This window comes from Eimeria necatrix, genomic scaffold (assembly GCF_000499385.1).
Source record: "Eimeria necatrix Houghton genomic scaffold, Enh_scaff347, whole genome shotgun sequence".
Taxonomy (NCBI): Eukaryota; Apicomplexa; class Conoidasida; order Eucoccidiorida; family Eimeriidae; genus Eimeria; species Eimeria necatrix.
Window position 1 is genome coordinate 17,760 of NW_013655344.1, and position 18,037 is coordinate 35,796.

General features: G+C 51.3%; 4 protein-coding genes across 4 annotated transcripts; 2 read left to right on the forward strand and 2 right to left on the reverse strand.

Annotated features, from left to right (window-relative positions):
• Positions 1-80: 80 nt before the first annotated feature.
• ENH_00045770 (hypothetical protein) lies at positions 81-3,039 on the reverse strand (the record flags this gene model as incomplete). Its single annotated transcript, XM_013585514.1, has 4 exons — positions 81-335; positions 465-902; positions 1,056-1,296; positions 1,655-3,039. 4 exons carry the CDS (start codon positions 3,037-3,039, stop codon positions 81-83), a joined length of 2,319 nt encoding a protein of 772 aa, XP_013440968.1.
• A 4,608-nt stretch (positions 3,040-7,647) lies between these two features.
• ENH_00045780 (hypothetical protein, conserved) lies at positions 7,648-8,439 on the forward strand (the record flags this gene model as incomplete). The annotated part of the gene is made up of 1 exon (XM_013585515.1): positions 7,648-8,439. The coding sequence occupies one exon, from the start codon at positions 7,648-7,650 to the stop codon at positions 8,437-8,439; it is 792 nt and encodes a 263-aa protein (XP_013440969.1).
• Positions 8,440-9,733: 1,294 nt separating this feature from the next.
• Positions 9,734-10,966, reverse strand: ENH_00045790 (hypothetical protein, conserved; the record flags this gene model as incomplete). Its single annotated transcript, XM_013585516.1, has 1 exon — positions 9,734-10,966. One exon carries the CDS (start codon positions 10,964-10,966, stop codon positions 9,734-9,736), a length of 1,233 nt encoding a protein of 410 aa, XP_013440970.1.
• Positions 10,967-15,811: 4,845 nt separating this feature from the next.
• Positions 15,812-16,840, forward strand: ENH_00045800 (hypothetical protein, conserved; the record flags this gene model as incomplete). Its single annotated transcript, XM_013585517.1, has 2 exons — positions 15,812-16,468; positions 16,679-16,840. 2 exons carry the CDS (start codon positions 15,812-15,814, stop codon positions 16,838-16,840), a joined length of 819 nt encoding a protein of 272 aa, XP_013440971.1.
• Between the last annotated feature and the right edge of the window lie 1,197 nt (positions 16,841-18,037).

The following is an 18,037-nucleotide window of genomic DNA, read 5'->3' on the forward strand; positions in this document are numbered from 1 at the left end:
TTTGGTTAAGAGCAGGTAAGTGTTTGCCACTAAGCCAGACTTGGTCGCCCACCTTATGTTCCACAGCCCTGCGGCGGGCGTCAGCGTAGTATTTCTGACGCCACTTTGCCTGGAGGATGTGGCTCTGTGCACGATCGCAGAGCTGCCGGAAAAGTTTCGTCATAGGGGGGGGTGAGCGGAGGAGCCAAAGCAGCAACAATGTCTAGGTCTGCCGCGGTTAAGGGATTCTCCCCACTCATGATTTCGAAAGGGGAAAGCTCGGTAGAGGAATGACTGGCGGTGTTATACGCGAGCTCCAAGGCAGGCAGCAGGCCTTCCCACTCCCTCTCATCCGCCTAGATGTACGTGCGTAGCATCTGTTCAAGGGTGCGGTTAACTCGCTCGGTCTGGCCATCCGTCTGCGGGTGGTAAGAAGAAGACATCGCCCGGGTAATATTGAAACGTGAGCACAATTGCGACCACACTTCCGATTGGAAACGAGGATCCCTGTCGGAAATAAGGACGTCGGGGAAGCCGTGGTAGCGGATGAGACGGGCGGCAAGGAGCTCTACAGTGTCAGCGGCTGAGTGGGACTTCTTGGCCGGAATAAAGTGAGCCATCTTGCTGAGAGAATCAACGACGACCAGGATGGCGTCGTGCCCAGTGGTAGTGAGGCGTAAGTCGGTGACGAAATCTAGGTTAACATGGCTCCACCGGCGCGAGGGGATAAGCAGCTGGTGGCGTATGCAGGCTGCGCTCTCCGGAGCCTGCTGTATCGGAGCAGCGACCACTGCCTTCCGTTTGCCCTTTGAGGGTGGCTTGTACCTCTTGGAGGGCGGGCGAAGAAGAGCCGTAGCCTCCTCCCTAGTCATGTCTGCTACCTGCTTAGCCAGTATGTCGTACGCCTGCTCCGCGAGGGTCCGCTGACGCGTCCCGTGAGTACTGCCGTTCCGTTGTGTGACATCATTGGCGCGAACAACAGGTAGATCGCACCACTGGCCATTCACATACGTACGTAGCTTATCAGACTGGAACTACCACGCTACCCTATGATTAGTCAGCCAATCACGCCCCACCACTAGGTCATATGGCACAGGCCCGACTAAGAAGTCGCCGGCTAAACGGGTAGCCCCAAACCGCATAGTGAGTCCCTTCACCACGCGATCTATCCTCAAGTGCGCACCGTTAGCTAAGACGCATTCTTCAGGCAGCTTCCGCGCTTTCAGCTGTAGGCGTTCCACTGCCCCTGGGCCAATGAAGCTCCTTGAGGCGCCGGTATCTAGAAGAGCTTCGCACTGGCTGTCGGCCACTTCGACTCTGAATACGGCGGTCATACCCACACACACAGAGGCCCCTTGGAAGTGGTGTCTTCCTGCGTCCTCTGCGCGCGCCACCACTGTAGTTCTTTAGTGCTCATGTCCTGCGGGCGGCCCCCTTCAGCGGCGGCGGCGTTTAGCTCGCCGCTGTGGTCCAGTTCACGCCTAGACCCTTCCTCAATTAGCAACGCAGTCCCGGCGTGGGACTGGTCCGCCGAGGCTTGCTGGATCCCCCCCAAGTCCGGCCCCTCTGCACGTTCCTGCTCCTCCCGACTAAGCAGCCTCTTTCCCCAATCTGGGGGGGCTGGAATGGAGTTAGGAACTGACACTGCTGCGCACATCGCGCCTTTTCCACTCACAGTCCGCCCAGCACGGTCATCTCCCTTAACGGCTCGACTCGTCCGTGTGAAGGCCCCACTGGGTCCACGTTGGGCCGCGTTGGCTGCGGCCTGCGCTGCCTGGCGGGCTCTGCTCTGAGTCGAGCCGGCGTGGGACAGTCTCTGGCGTAGTGGTCCCAGCCGCCACACCTGGAGCAGGTTTCCCCAGGCCGTCGCGTCGCTCCGCTGCGGAGCGGACAGTCCCTGCCCACATGTCCTCTTCCGCTGCATGCATAACAACGCAAGTCCGCAGCATCATTCCATCTGTTTTCCCTGCTCTCTCGTGCGCGTAGTGGGCCCGGCTCTCGCCCGCCTTTAGTCCATCTACGCTTGGCGTCCTCTAAGTCCCGCTGGAACCGGAGGCGGTCTTCGCACAAATCCTTCCACGGGGCCACCGTGGTAGCCAGTGCTGCGGCGGCTTCCTGCCAGTCCGCGAACTTCCTTGTTCCCCCTTGAGTTATCTCTCGGAGGATTTCATCTGGCAAGTTGGCCAAGTAGTAACCCACCAACAGATCTGGAGCCACTGACACCCCTTGAGCCACGATGTCCGCAAAGCGCGCAGAGTATGCGCGGTGGTCGCCCCTCCATACATTCTTCGCTATCATGACTTTCATCCGTTCCAGACTTATACAGAATTGCGCACAGAAGCGCTGTCTCAGTTCCTCCCAATCAGTCAGGGGTACTCCCGAGCGACGCAGATACAACCAGTAACCCAAGGCGTCTCCCGTCAGATATCTTTTGAGTTGTTCTCCCCACTGCCGCTGTTCCAGCCCTCGTTCAGTGAAATCTAACTCCACAAGGTCGAGGAAATCCCTCATGTTCTTGCCGTCCTCGTATTCGATGGGCCTCTGGGCTTCTTCCACTATCCCCCGTGCCACCTGAAAGGCGAGTCGCCGAAAGAACTCGGCCATTTCCGGTTTCATCCACACTCGATTCATTTCGGGTTCCTTGCGTCCTCCAACGTCGCGGTCCTGGTTTCTCGGCATCGGTCGGCCTACCCTTGCGATGTCGCTACCGGGTTCCGTTCGTTTCGATTCAATAGGGTGCCCCGCGGTTTCTTTACTTGATACCACTACATTCGGCATTCCTCCGTTCGGTTCTGGTGGAGGTTGTACCTCTTTTCCGTTGCGTAGGTGCGTGTCCATCCCCACCTGAATGCCTTTCGGGACTTTTCGTTTGATATGGACTAAGGCACATTCTTTGTCTCGAGCAGCAGGCGTAGGGTGCTCCGTCGATATGTTTATTGTGACTCGTTGGGCTTGCGGCGCCATCACTGTAGTGAACAGCTGGTCTGCGTCGTTACTGCGTATGGTCCCTGGGCTCGTCTGACTTAAGTGTACACTCTGCACCTGCAGTCCAAAGTCCATGATTCTCGCCTACCACTACTGAATACCATAAATAGCCATATAAAATTTTGTTCATATTATTGAAAGGTAAGAGAAACCCAAAATAATAGAGCTGACTGTTGGCCCTCGCTGAGGGTCAGTGCACCAACCTCACGTCCAGCCCCATACCCGGTGCTCCCTAGCGAGCACACTATTCCCTTTTATGATTTCACAATATCCAATGGTGCCTTATGCCTTAAAATATTCTATATTATTCATGCTCTTTCCCGTTACAAAGCCTCGAGGGGTGGCGACGAAGGTCAATTGTAGTGCCTACAGCGTGCCTTGACCGCCGGTGACTTCCCCAATCGCAGCAGCCGCCACATATCTTTGTGAAGGAAATACAATATCACAAAGTTGTCATATACTATAAGGATTTTTCCAAAGGTTGATAAATGTGCCGGCACTACCGAAACAGTCTACTGAGCAATTGTATAGTGGGGTCAAGGTGTCGTACAGCTCCCCTCACGACCTCACTGCACACAGGCCACATCGTTGCTACAAACTCTCACGTATTCCCGCTCTCTCTCTTCTTAGCCCTTTCGTTCTTCGTGCTCATTTTGTTTGGTTTTCTGCTACTGTCACTTAGCCAGTTGTTAGGCAATGACTCACGTAGGGTTGTTGGCATGTTACGCTGGGCTTCTCGCCAGCGTCGCCTTACCACACTTCTCATTGGCACTTTCCCTTCGCTCTGGCACAGCGACGTCTCAGCAAAACAGCCTCCGCACAAATTTATTTGCATCCGGCCAAGTTGCACTGCGAACGAAGCCCTCAGCCAGTGATAAAACTGAAAGTGAGCTAGTAATCAGAAAAAATGAATGGCGCTACGCTAGCCCCAGCTACAGATCTATAGAGATCTGGGGGCCCCCCGAGATTATGCCTGGGCATGATTTTCAGTTCAACTTCAGCGCGAATGCCTAAGTTCTTGACGAATGACATTCGGCATGGGCTTTAGTGCAGCCCCACCCGCGGCTAGTGTGCGGCCCCGTCGAAGTAAGTGCCACGATACAATTGCATTGCCATGACGTCGGTGTTGGCTTGTCATCTGCAGAATGCCTGAACATCATAAACAAGCTAAGGAGCGAAAATCTCAAGGACCTGTTGACAACCCTCACCAAGGCAGAGGACAGTGAGGTGACTGCAAGCCTGAAGAAGATCGGAAAAGCGCAATCAGAAGAACTAACTGCCGTGAAAATCGCAGTAAAGCTTGCAGGCGAAGATGCAACAACATGTAACTTAGGCCAAACTGCGGATGCGAAGACGGTAGGGCTGTTAGGCTTTGAGTATCGTTGAGCAGCAGCTTTCCGCTAAATTGGGGAATCGCCTGAGCACAGAGCTAAAGCCCAATATTATCCTACGCATGCGGGAGACTTCTGGAGCAGATGTCTTGGTGTTGTGCTACAGTATCCCGGACTTGTAATTCCATTCCCGCATTCCACAGATTTCGACTGCGACGCGTTGATCCAGGCGACTTACACAGCCGGACTCAACCACCTTAAACAGTCCGTTATTTTTTGCTTCATTTCCTTTCCCCGGTGCCACAGTGCCTACGCCTTCTAATTTGTGGGTGTGTTGGAGTTTTGTGTGTACTTTAGCACGCACAAGGTGACTGCTTATCCCCTAGTCAAGAGTTCTTTTAGATGCGCAGCTTCGTGGTGCTTGTCTCAGTCTCAGTACTTGCCAGAAAAATATTCTTGCTCTTGAGCTATTCTGTTTTGAATCTTACTGCCTTTGTACTACAGATCGAACTTCGAGCCATCAACAGGAACATACGATGTTGAAAACGCTCCATTTAATAACGTAGACGCTAGCAATGTCGCGTTTCTGCTGTCGGAGAAGAGCAAAAAGGTCTCATGTGCCGCCACCGAAAACTGCTCTGACGGCCATGACGTTTTATTCTGCTACTTCATAGACCCACTTCAAGAAGGAGATAAGCCTTTCACGTAAGCTGAACTAACCTTGTGACTACCAGCAGCACAAGGGGCACAACACACTCGCAAAAGAGCTACAGGACAGGAGCACGATATGTTACAGAATGGGAATTGCAGGCTGCAACAAGGATAATTACAATTGTTGATTAATTTGGCCTGCAGAACTGAGCTTTACAATGCTCTCTGGGGATTGGAAACAGGCGCAGCGTTCATCTCGGTTCCCAGCGTCGCCACCGTTCTTTTGGTCCTCGCTCTGATCATTCGCACTTGAGCTTAATAAGCGAACGACAGGTCAGCTTCTGGAGATGTCGAAGTTGTACGAATTCGTTTTGAAGACATTCCTGAATCGTTTAGAGGCTGGTTTTCGATTTCTAGTGTTATTATGTGCTGTCATGTGGCTGGTGAGGAAGAGCTTCTGCAAAAATGCAGAATAGGTTTCTCTCCCCACTGCATCTTAGTACTGCATTCTAGTTTGCGTTGAATGGATCATGTAACTTTGAATGTCACTGTTGCGCAATTCTATTGCGGAAACGCTGAAGCCGCTTGAGTGAGCTGACTGCGCACGCCCTGTTACGTTAGACTTGGCAGCCTTGTTGCTCTCCTGAAATGCATTTTAATTCAGAATCGGGCAAAGCTCCGTACGAACACATATTGCATTGGCAATTTGAGACTCCGTTTATTAAAAGGATTTTATCGTCTAGACAAGCAACTGAAACTTCAGCTACCAAAAGTGTCTCAATTGCCCAGTTGACAAAGCTATTAGCAGCACATCTGACAAAACTATCAGCAGCAGCAGGCGGAAGTTTCGACAGTCTTAAATAGCCTACGTCGCGACAGCAACGCAGCATCAACGTAGCAGCAAGCACTCTGCTCATGCGCGCCCTGGGATCCCGCGCTCCACAGAAGCCACCCGACCAGCTAGCTAGCTCGGTAGCTATCCAGCTAGTCAGCTAGCCAGGTAGCCGGTTAGCGAGTTAGCCAGATAGCTAGCTAGCGAAATAGCTAGCTAGCTAGCCGGCTGCTAGTCAGCTAGTTGGAATACTAGTGGCTAGCCACTAGTTTCTTGCCTTGCAAGCTGCTTGAACAGCTAGCTAAGAACTAGCTTGCCAAGACCCTAAACCCTAAACCCTAAACCCTAAACCCTAGAACTGAGCTATCGGCCAAGAAAGGCTCTGTCTATTCTGAGGCCCAGAGTGAAAAGGGCATTTAATCCGTGCGGGTGTGCACGTGACCGCCAAACCCTAAACCCTAAACCCTAAACCGTTGTTCGCCGCCAATCCTGCGGCTTTCTGGCAGCAAATTCATAGCAACCGCGCATCTCTTTGGCGCCGCCTGCAGCAGTAGCAACTGCAGCAGAAGCAGCAGCAGCAGCAGCAGCAGCAAAAAGTTTTCTTAAAATTAGTCTCATTTTCACAAAGCTCTACTGGGCATTGCGAGGCTCGAACTCGCGACCTTGGGATTATGAGACCCACGCGCTACCGACTGCGCCAAACGCCCGCGGGAAAACCCGCTAAACCCTAAACCCTAAACCCTAAACCCTAAACCCACTTCTCCCATGCTCCTTGAAGAGGGACAAGCAGCTGCAGCAAGCCAGCCGGAGTGGTCATTCCATATAGTCTAAAACAGCAGCAGCAACAAAGCAGCTGCAACAGCAGCAAAAGCAGCTGCAGCAGCAGCTACAGATGCTGTTGTTCAGGGTCACCATTAGCTAGGGTTTGCTGCAGAGCAGCAGCAGAAAATGCTGCATCTTTCGCCTCCCATTCTTTCCCTGTCCTTCTTGCTGCGCAGCAGCTCGCTGCTCCCCGCGCTGCAGCAACAGTTAGCTAGCCAGCTAGCCAGCTAGCTAGCTACTTAGCTAGCTACATAGGCGAGTAGGTACCCCCAGAGCTAGTCGTCGACAGGCTGGCTGGCTAGCTAGTGCTAGCTAGCTAGCTAGCTAGCTACTACGTGTTGTGTGGCTTGGGGGCAGTTTGCATCCCTCTCTCCGAGCTGAGGACGAATGGGCTGCAGGAGCCGCCGATCCCAGACCCTAAACCCTAAAACCTAAACCCTAAACCCTTATTTCGGAACCAACTTACAGAATCAACTTGCAGGACCCAATAGACAGAGCCAGCAGATTGGCAAGGTGGCGTTTATGTCCTAGAAATACTGGAGTTATGAATGCGCTATTTATTAGGCATTTCTCAGGGTTTAGGGTTTAGGGTTTAGGGTTTAGGGTTTGTGGCTCAGGGCTTGGCTGCTGCTGCGCGAGACAGCTGCGACAAGGCGAAGTCAGTGGGGCTGTCGTCACCTGAAAAATATTAAATTCTGGCTATTCTATACATTTAACTTTTAAATTAAGCTTGAGGAATTTAGGGTTTAGGGTTTAGGATTTAGGGTTTAGGATTTAAGGTTTAGGGTTAAGAGTTGGACGCGTGCATGCTCCGGAGCGGCAGCTGCTGCTGCAGCGGATCTGTGTCTGTCAAGTAGCAGACACAAGAGCTGCAGCAGCAGCAGCAAAAGTGGCAGCAGCACCAACGGAGGGTGCAGCAGCAGCACGGCAGCAACAGCAGCAGCAGCAGTAGCAGCCGCACCATCAGCAGAGACAGCAGCACCGCCAGCAGCAGCAGCGGCAGCAGCAGCAGCAGCACATCGGGGAATATACTGCATACTAGCTGCTATGTTTTCACCTGCCGTACGGACAGCTGCAGCTGCAGCAGCAGCAGCAGGTGCAGCAGCTCCTGGTGTCTCTCGTGGGCCGGCTTCGGCTGCTGCAGCGGCAGCGAACGCAGCAGCAGCAGCAGCAGCAGCAGCAGCAAAGGCGCAGCAGCATGGGGCGTTGGCGACGCAGCAGAGACACTTTGGCTTTTTCGGTAGCCGCAAGGGACGGGAAGAAGCAGCAGCAGCAGGAATAGCAGCAAAAGGTGCAGCAGCAGCTGCGACAGCAGCAACGCGTGCCGCTGCTGCTGCTTCTCCTGCATCCCCGAAAAGCCCTGCGAGCAGCAGCAATCCAACACCCTTGTCACGGGCAACGCCCAGCAGCAGCAGCAGCAGCAGCAGCAGCAGCAAAGGCGGGTTCTTCTCCTTCTTCAGTTCTCCAGCTGCAGCGCCAGCAGCAGCAGCAGCAGCAAAAGACGCAGCTACAAGCCCTCCAGCAGCTCCAGCGAGTCCGCCTGCTGCTGCCAAGCCCCTTCCTTCAGTCGACAAGAGCAGCAGCAGCAGCAGCAGCAGCGGCAGCAGCAGCAAGAACAGCAGCAGCAGCAAGAAGACTCGAGTTCCGCTGCTGCAGCGGCTGAAGTATTTCGGCTTCGGCTTTTTTGCTGCTGGAACTTTGTCGCTGCTGCTGCTGCAGCAGCAAGTTGAGGACAGCAGCAACGCAGCGCTGCAAGCAGCAACAGATGCAGCAGCGCGCGTCTCGGCTCTTGAGAATAGAATGGACCACGTGCAGCAGCAGCAGCAAAGACGCTGGTAGCAGTAGCTGCTGCTGCAGTCTGCTGCCGCAGCAGCTGCTGCTGCTGCAGCAGCAGCTGCTGCTGCTGCAGCAGCAGCTGCTGCTGCTGCAGCAGCCAGCTGCCTGCTTTTGGGCTCCCTATACTCTGCACGCTGCAGAGCCCAACTCTTTGCCTTAGCCTTTCCCCACCACAAGCACATCCCACACAGTAGCCAGCTAGCCAGCTAGCTAGCTAGCTAGCTAGCTAGCTAGCTAATCAGTAGATCAGCTAGCTAGCTAGCTAGCTAGCAAGCTAGCTGGAGAGAGAAGCACAAAACTAGCTACCCAGTACTAGGTACGCAGCTAGCTACAGCTAGCTAGCTAGCTAGCTAGCCAGTTGGCTACCTGGCTCAGCGCCTACTGTTGCTGGTGGCTAGCTGGCTAGCTGGTTACCCACCTAGCTACTGCTGGGCGCACCGCTGGCCCCAGCCAGCTAGCTAGCTGGCTAGCTAGCTTGCCAATTGGCCAGCTAGCTAGCTAGCTAGCTTGCCAATTGGCCAGCTAGCTAGCTAGCTAGCTTGCCAATTGGCCAGCTAGCTAGCTAGCTAGCTAGCTAGCCAGCCTTCTACACAGCGGCAGGTATCCTCCACGTGGCTAGTCGCCGAGCGGAGTCAGCCAGCTAGCTATTCAGCTAGCCAGCTGCGCCCGCAGCTAGCCATTCAGCTAGACAGACAGCTAGCTAGCTAGCCGCAGAACTTCCCATAGCAGCAACGGCTGCGGCGAATTCAGATCCACGGGGCAGCAGCTAGCTAGCTAGCTAGCTAGCTGGCTAGCTAGCTGGGTGGACGCTGGGCGCTTCTCGTTTGGTGCCGCTTCAGCACAGTTCGAGTTGTGGGTAGGGGAAAAGCTGTGCAGCAGCAGCAGCAGCAGCAGCGGCTGCTGCTGCAGCAACTGACCCGCTGCTGCAGGCGGGCAAGCAGCAGCAGCAGCAGCTGCTGCTGCAGCAAAGACGGCATGAGCCGTCAACAGCCGCACAAAGTAAGCACAAGTGCACATACGTGCGCTAGAGCAGCAGCAGCTGCTGCAGCTGCTGCAGCCGCAGCAAGAGCCGCAGCAACAGCTGCACCAACGGCTGCAGCAGCAGCCGCCGCAGCAGCAGCAGCAGCAGCCGCAGCAGCAGGTAGAGATAAGAATTGAAACTGTAGCAGCACCAAATGCAGACACGGAGCCGTGGGGTCTTGTGCTGGCACTAGGAACCTAGCGTTGCTGCTCCAACCTGTGCTGCTGCTGCTGCTGCTGCTGCTGCTGCAGCTGCTGCAGCAGGTGTACGTACACCTCACTGCCGCCGCCTCTTGTCTAGGTCAAAGGGCCTCGGGGGCATTGGCTGTGGGGTTTGAGCTGTCTCCCTTCCCATGCGGGGCCCCAGTCCCGTTTTGCTGCTGCCTGCTGCTGCTGCTGCTGCTGCTGGCGTGTCAGCAGCAAAGACCTTCTTGTTGCCGCGCCTGCTGCGGCTGCGGCGCCGGCAGCAGCAGCTGCACAGCATGCGGCAGCAGCGCAGCAGCAAGCAGCCCGCCATATAAGCTGCTGCCAGCAGCAGCAGCAGCAGCAGCAGCCGCCCCTGTATGTCTGTCGGCACCATTGGCCGCAGGTGGGGCTGGTGTACGTACACCGCAGCAAGGGCCGCATCCAGCTGCTGGTTTGCTGCTGCTGCAGCTCTTGCTGCTGCGCTGCTGCCAGTCTTCGCCGCCCAAGTTGCTGCTGCTGCAGCATGCGGGTGTACGTACCCGTAGTAGAACTCCTTGGTCGTTTCCACATAGGGCTCGAGGTGTACGTACACCTTGCCCAGCTGCTCGCCTGCTGCTGCTGCTGCTGCTGCTGCTTGCTGCTGCACTGCATCGCGCACACTCAGCGGGACAGCAGCAACTGCTGTTTCAACAGCAACAAGGTACATTTGGCCCAAGTCGGAAGCAACATCTTTGACCTTGTCCAGGGTTCCTGCTGCTCCGCTCTGCTGCTGCTGCTGCTGCTGCTGCTGCATGCGCTGCAGCTGCTTCTGCGCCGTGTGCAGCTGCTCGCGCAGGTCCTCTGCTGCTGCCTCCTGCTGCTGCGTCTGCTGCTGCTGCTGCAGCAGCTTCGCCTCCAGCTCCGACTTGACTTTGAGCTCCTCGTTCAGGCGCGTGCGGAGGGCCTCGGTCTGCTGCTGCTGCTGCTGCTGCTGCTGCTGCGTCTGCTGCTGCAGCCGCGTCGTGCAAGCAGCAAGGGCCTCCTCGTGCTTCTGCCTAAACGACAGCAAATCGCTCTCCGCATTTTCCGCCCTTTGTTCTGCATAAGTTAGCTTCTTTTGGCAAGCCTCGAGATCGCTGTTTCCCGCTGCTGCTGCTGCTGCTGCTGCTGCTGCTGCGGGTTCTTGCTGCTGCTGCGGCGCCGCCGGCGCCGCAGCAGCACCTGCGGGGGCCGCCGCCGCGTCTGCTGCTGCACCCTCCTTTGCTGCTGCTGCAGCACAGACACTGGAGAGCAGCAGCAGCCCGAGCAGCAGCAGCCGCCGATGCTGCGCGAGCAATGCACACATGCTGTTGAGGTGTATGCACACCACAGGGGGGAAGAGTTGCTGCAGGTTGCTGCTGCAGCGGCTGCAGTCTTTACTGCAGCACCAATAGAAAGGCAATAGATGAGGCGAAAGGCACCAGGGGCGCACCAGCAGCAGCAGCAGCAGCAGCTGCAGCAGCAGCAGCAGATGCCACGGAAGGCAACGGCAGCAAACTCAAATCGCGTGTCTCTTCTCCGTTGTTAGTTGCAAGCAACTGCAGCAGAAAAAACAAAACATTTTACCTTCTACGGAGTCCTTCTGCAGCAACGTCAGCAGCAGCTGCTGTTGGTGGCGCTGCTGCTGCTGCTGCCACCCCCCAAAGCGCCGCAGCCGCTGCCTCCTGCTGGTTGCTGCTCGGCAGCCGTTGCTGCTGCTGCTGCTGCTGCGCTTCTACGCGGGATTTTTCCTTTTGTTTTTTAATTATTTATTAATCAGTATTATTCGTAATCTATTTGGATTTCTAAGCTTTTATCTCTATCTTTGAGTGTCTGTCCGCTCCCGTTTCCACGCAGCAGCAGCAGCAGCAGCAGTGTACTAGCGCGCTCGTTAGCAGCGTTTGGTTCTTTCTCTTTGCTCCCTTTATTTATTTTTTGATATTTATTTATATATTTATTTGTCTCTTTGTTTTATTTGCCTTTCTTTCAACTGTCTTTGCCTTCCTTCACTGCCTACTTCGGCTACTGCTCCCACCCGCCGATGCTCGCACCACGGGGCAGTCCACGAAACTCCGTTCTTTTTGCATTTTTCGCCAATCTTTAGCGGCTTCTAATTATTAATTTACCATTTAACATTAATTGAATCAAACTTCTGGGCCCGGGAGCTCCTTTTTGCCCCCCCTGGCAATATTCAGTGCAGGAAATAAGCACTGGACTTGGCAGCTATCCTTTATATCTGCATTCTGTAGACACGGGGAAGCCTCGGGGTGTACAGACACCCCAGACGCAGCAGCGAAACCCCCTTTGCTGCTGCCGGCCATCTGCAGCAGCAGCAGTAGTGCTGTTTTGCGGAGAAAGCTGCTGCTATTTGTGGTCTAAGACACGGGAACTCGCTGGAGGCCTCATTAATTACCTTTTTAATTAAATGCAAAAAAGCCACAAAGACGCAATTTGCAGAAAACTGGCGGATTAGAAGATTTGCAATTTGCACTACGGGCTGAGCTGGGGATACACCTGAAATGCGCGTTTCAGAAGTTCTTGCAAGTGGCAACTAAGGCTCGAGGGAAGCTCGAGTAAACTTAGTTTATTTTAATTGTTTTAACTTTCTAAACTATTTTTAATCATTTTGTTTTGTGTCCTAGTTAAAAAAAGCTCTTCAAACTGTGCAAGAAATCACTGGAGGCCGTGGCCGGGAAAGTAAACAGGCAAAGGAACTAAAGCAGATTAGATTTCCTTTTACAGACTGGAATTTCTTTTTTAGATTTTAAAGTTTAGATGATTTTTCTTTTTCTTTGTGAAATACTTTCAAGTCTTCTGCAGCAAACTAATAACCCCTAACAAAGTTAGTTGTTAGTTTGCAGCAGGCCTGCTGCTGCTTCCCCGGGAGGACAAGCAAAACTGGCCGCAGGACACTTTCTGGGTTGCAGCTGCTGCTGCTGCTGCTGCTGCTGCTTCGCGTCAGCAGCAGACACAAAAGGCTTTGCTGCAGTTGGGCCTTAGCCGTATCCCCAGCTCAGGCGCTGCAGCAGGGCCCCTCCTTAGCAGCAAAATGGCCCCTCTATGCCTCCAATCCTTTGCATTTGACCCCTCAAAGTCTTCAACTTTAACACAAATATCTTTAAATTGAAGCAAAATGCCAAGTCCGCAGACTCCTATGGGAGACCACTGGTCACGGGCTTGGGCCGCTGGTCTTTGCTGCTTTGCTGCAGCTGCGGGGCTTTTCAAATCTGCATGCATGCAGCAGCAAAAGCCAGTTTTTTGAAATAAAAGAACAAGTAGCAATTCATATTTGGAATTAAATAACTTTGAAAAGTACTTCATTAAAATGCAAATTCTTGCAGCCCCCAGAGCTGTAGCCAGCCTAAAAGGGGGGCCCCTGGGGGCCCCCTGGGGGCCCCCTGAGTTATAAGGGGGGCCCCCAGGGCCACAATGGGGCTTTGCTGCTGCATGCATTAAAGTGTGAAGTTAATTTTATTTTTGTGGGGCCCCGTGAGCGAGCAGCAGCAGCAGAAAGTTCTGGAGTTTCTGAAGAATTGCAAAACGACCGAAGTTGGGACTTTTGAATTCAAATTAAATAAAAAAAGACTTTTAAATTCAAATTAAATAAAAAAGACTTTTAAAATAAAATAAATCTTTTTAATAAACTCGAGATATTATCCCGGATTAAGCCCCAGAGAATTCCGGGGTCACCTGGGGGCCCCACTGGCACTTTCTTTAACAGCAAAAATAATAAAAAAAGGGACTTCTTTATTATTATTATTATTAAAACTAATTTCCAGAAATTATTATTATTATTATTATTATTATTATTATATATTATTATTATTATTATTATTATTATTATTAGAATTACTTTTTCGGAAATATTCAACAAAGGCGGAGTGTTTCTTTGCCAGAGTTCTATGCGTATCTAAGAGGCCCTCAAAGCCTCTATGAACTATGCAGTTATTAATGAATATAAATTCAATTATAAATATAAATAATATAAATATAAATATAAATACAGATATGAATATAAATATAGATATAGATATAAATATAAATATAAATATAAATATAAATATAAATATAAATATAAATATAAATATAAATATAAATATATAAATATAAGTATAATATATATACATCCACAGACACACCTGGGCTTGAAAGCAAGCAGAGCTGCACAAGCTGGAGGCTGCAGCACTGCAGCAGCAGCAGCAGCAAAAAGAGAAATGAAATCTGCAAAAAAAAGACTTTTAGGTCCTTTGAATCCCGAAAAGCTGCAGCAAATAATAAATGAAGATGTGGGGTTTCAGAATCTGCGAAAAAAACAAGAAATAACTAATTGCTTCTTCCGCAAAGTTTCTTATGTTGCAGCGCAGCAGCGCAGCAGCGCAGCGGCACAGCAGCACAGCAGCGCAGCAGCGCAGCAGCGCAGCAGAGCAGCAGCGCAGCAGCAGCAGGTCTTTTTAGAACTTTTCAGAAAGAAAAAGGAAACAGAAGAGTGCCTGCGCAGCAGATATTGTTTTAATAAATAAATAAATGGAGAAGAGAAATAAAAGAAAATGGAGAAGAACAGGAAAGTGGTGAAGCGGGGCTCCTCGGGCAGCCCCTAATTCGCAATCAATTTATTTATTATTCTTTTTTTAATTTTAAATTAAATAAATCAATTAATTGAATTATTTGTGCTGATCTCCAGCTGCAGACAGCAGCTCCAATTGAACTCGGGCTCTAAACCGGGGGCCCCTGGGGCCCCCGCCTCGCCTCACAGCGCAGGCCCCGTGGGGCTGCCGCTAACCAGCAGGAGCAGGAGCAGCAGCAGCAGCAGCAGCAGCAGCAGCAGCAGGAGGAGCAGCAGCAGCAGCAGGAGCAGCAGCAGCAGCAGCAGCATGTGCTGCTTCTCCCCAGACGCGCTTAACCAACATGAAAATGGCCCTATTTCTGCTTCATAGACAAAATGAGATATTCGTTTGTGTTTTTAAAAGTCAAAAAGGCGCAGAGAAAGGGCTGCTGCATCTTCCTGCTGCAGAAAAGATTGCTGCCAGAAAGCCTCAGGCCCGGAGCAGGTTTAGGGTTTAGGGTTTAGGGTTTAGGTTTCTCTCCAGCAGCAGCCACTCGGCCTGAGCTGCAGCAGCAACAGCCCTAAGCAGACAACAGCAGCAGCTCGAACCAGACCGCAGCAGCAGCGGCAGCGGTAGCCAGATTGCCGCAGCTACGCATTGAGGGGCCCCTGGAGGGCCCCCAGGGGGCCCCTCGGGGCCCCTGGGGGGCCTCCAGGGGCCTCCGGGGGCCCCAGGGGGCCCCTAGGGGCCCCTAGCGTATAAGCCATTGCCCGCAAACGTGTGCAGTTCTGTACTGGCACTTTGCTGTCGCTCTATGGTGTTCGGCCTCTAGGCGGTGGCTGCCTGGGAAGCTCTCGCCTCTGAGCAATAAAGGGACTAAAACATTAAAATAAAACTCATTAGGGACTGAAACGATAAAATAAAACTCATTATGGATTGAAATATTGAAAGAAAACTCCCCCGATTCCTATGGGTGCACTGGTGGCCGTCTACAGTAGGATGCTGCAGCTGCTGCGCGTCGGGGGTTGCTGCAGCGAATGTTTGCGCCACCAACTCTAAATCTCTTTTTATTTTTCGAATTTATTCCCATTTTAATTTAAATTGTTCTTCAATAAAGCGTTAGACTTCCGAAGGCTGTTTCTCTGCAGCACTGGAGCACCGCGTGCTGCAGCAGCTGCTCTGCTCGCCGCTACTGCTGTTGTTGCTGGTGCTGCTGCAGTTGCCGTTATTGCTGCTGCACCGCCTGCGGATAGTGTGCTCCTTCCAAGTCTGGAAGAATAGAAATAGATTTAATTTATAAAAATTAAAGAACAAAACAAGAAGGGCGGAGATCACACAGGAGAGGAAGTCCAGCCGCATGCAGCAAGAGCAGCAACAGCAGCCCCGGAAACGGCAGCAGCAGCCGCCTCCCAAATTGCTGCAGCAGCAACAACGACAGCTGAGGCAGCCGCAGCAGCAAAGTTGCAGTGTTGTGTCTTCAGCCTAATTGAGACCGACGCAGCAGAAAGCACAGGGCGTAGGAGCGCAGCCAGAGGACGCGGAGGAGGAGGGGAAGCAGCATCGGCAGCAGGAGCAGCAGCAGCAACAGCAGCAGCAGCAGCAGCAGCAGCTGTGCAAACGTCAGCAAGATGGCGCCCCCGGAGTCGGCTGCCTCCCCCAGGGAGAACGACGAGGCGAGGCAGCAAGTCGAAAGGGAGGCAGCAGCAGCAGCAGCAGCAGCAGGCGAAGCAGAAGCAGCAGCAGGAGCAGCATCCGAAACAGCAGCACCAGCAGCAGCAGCAAACGGAAAGAGCCCACTGCATGACCTGTGGAAAAAGAACGAGGCGAAGGCGAAGCGCGTGGTGAAGCTGCTGCGCCGGAAGCGGCAGAAGCAGCAGAAGCGGCAGCAGCAGCAGCAGCAGCAGCAGCAGCCGGAGGACGAGGGCGCAGCAGCAGGCAGCCAGAAGGCGGAGCTGCTTGCTGCAGTGCCGCTGCGCAGCAAACAGCGCGATCTGCTGCTGCCAGTGGGCCGCAACAAAAAGCTGAAGAAGAAGCTCGAGTTGCTGCTGCAGGTAAACCCCCAAGATGCAGAAACGGAAAGCGAAGACGAAGACGGCGAAGAAGACACTGACAGCGACGAGGAGCAGCAGCAGCAGCAGCAGCAGCAGCAGCAGCAGCAAGATGTAGAAATTGAATTTGTTCCTGCGAAGGAAGCAGAAGGCGCGGAAGGACTCATTGCGCAGCTGGCGGAAGCCTTTTCGGATGTTTTCGAGAAATTCAGCTCGCAGCTGCAGCCAGAGGAGCAGGTAACTATTTAATTGAATTAATTGAATTAATTTAATTAATTAAATTAATTCAATTAATTTCAAATAGTAATAAATAAGTCAAGATTTAATTCGCTCTTTATTCGATTCCTCTCCGCGCCGTTGTTCTGCTGGTGGCCCCAGCAGCAGCAACTGCAGCAGCTGCTGCTGCTGATGCAGCAGCAGCTACTGCTGCTGCAGTGGCACTAGCAGAAGGGAATGCACGCAGCAGCAGCAGCAATTCCAGCAGCAGCGGCAGCGGGAGCAACAGCAGCTGCAGCAGCAACAGCAGTACAATATTCCGAGCAGCAACAGCAGCAGCGGCAGCAGCATCAGAACTGGTTCATGTTGGCTTTAATTGAAGAAATAGAATAAACTGATTTATTTTGAATTCGGTTTAATTGGTTTAAAAGTGCATATAAATCTTGGTCCGTTCGAATCCATTTAAACCCATTTTAATCCATTTTAATCCATTTAAATTCATTTAAATTCATTTAAATCCATTTATCTGAACTAAAGTCCACTTTAATTCACTTGAATTGATGTGAATTTATTTGAATTGATTCAAATGCACTTAAATTCATTGAAGTCCATTCGGATCCACTTTAACCCATTTGAATTCATTTCACGCCATTTGAATCCATTTTTTTTGATTTCATTCAAATCCACTTAAATCCATTTAAATATGTTTTAATTATTTAAATTGGTTCAAATGAATTTGAATTATTTCGAATTTTCCGGAGCCTTTCTTTGTCGAATTGAAAGTGAAGTTCCGAAGTGTTTTGAATTGAATGAAAATAGAACAAGCCGAATAAAAATGAATTGAAACTAAATTGAAATTAAAATGAATTGAATAAAGTGAATGAAAGCGAATTGAAACTGAAGTTGAAGTAAAGTGGATTTCAAGTGCATTGAAATGCAACTCGAAGTGAACCTGAATTCAAGTTGGACAGAATTCTATTCAAATCGAAGCAAAACGCAGTAAAAATAAATAGAAATGAATAGAAATGAATGAAAAGAACAAAAATGAATTAAAAATTGTGTAAATGAATTGAATTTAACCAAAATGAACGGAGTTGAGTCAAAATGAATGGAAGTGAATGGAACTGAACGGAACTGAATTGGAATGAACGAAGTTGAACAAAAATTAATTAAACTTGGATTGAAATGGAACAAATGCATTGAAAAGAGTGAAGTTGAATTAAAATGAATGAAATTGAATTGAAATGAATTAAAATGAATGAAACTGAATTGAAATGCATGGAATTGAATTCAACTGAAGGACTTGGACCGAGGTGAATCGAAACTAAGTCGAATTGCCTCGAAACTGAGTCAAAGTTGAATCAAAATGAATTGAACTATCTGGAAATGAATAACAAGGATTAAAAGGAGTGAAACGAGTGGCAACAAGCCGAGGAAAGCTCGAGAAACAGGGATTTGTTGCAGAAGTTGAAATGCATCTTTTGCCAAAGTTGAATGGATCTTTTTGTTGAATGGATCTTTTGCAAAGTTGAATGGATCTTTTGCAAAGTTGAATGGATCTTTTGCAAAGTTGAATGGATCTTTTGCAAA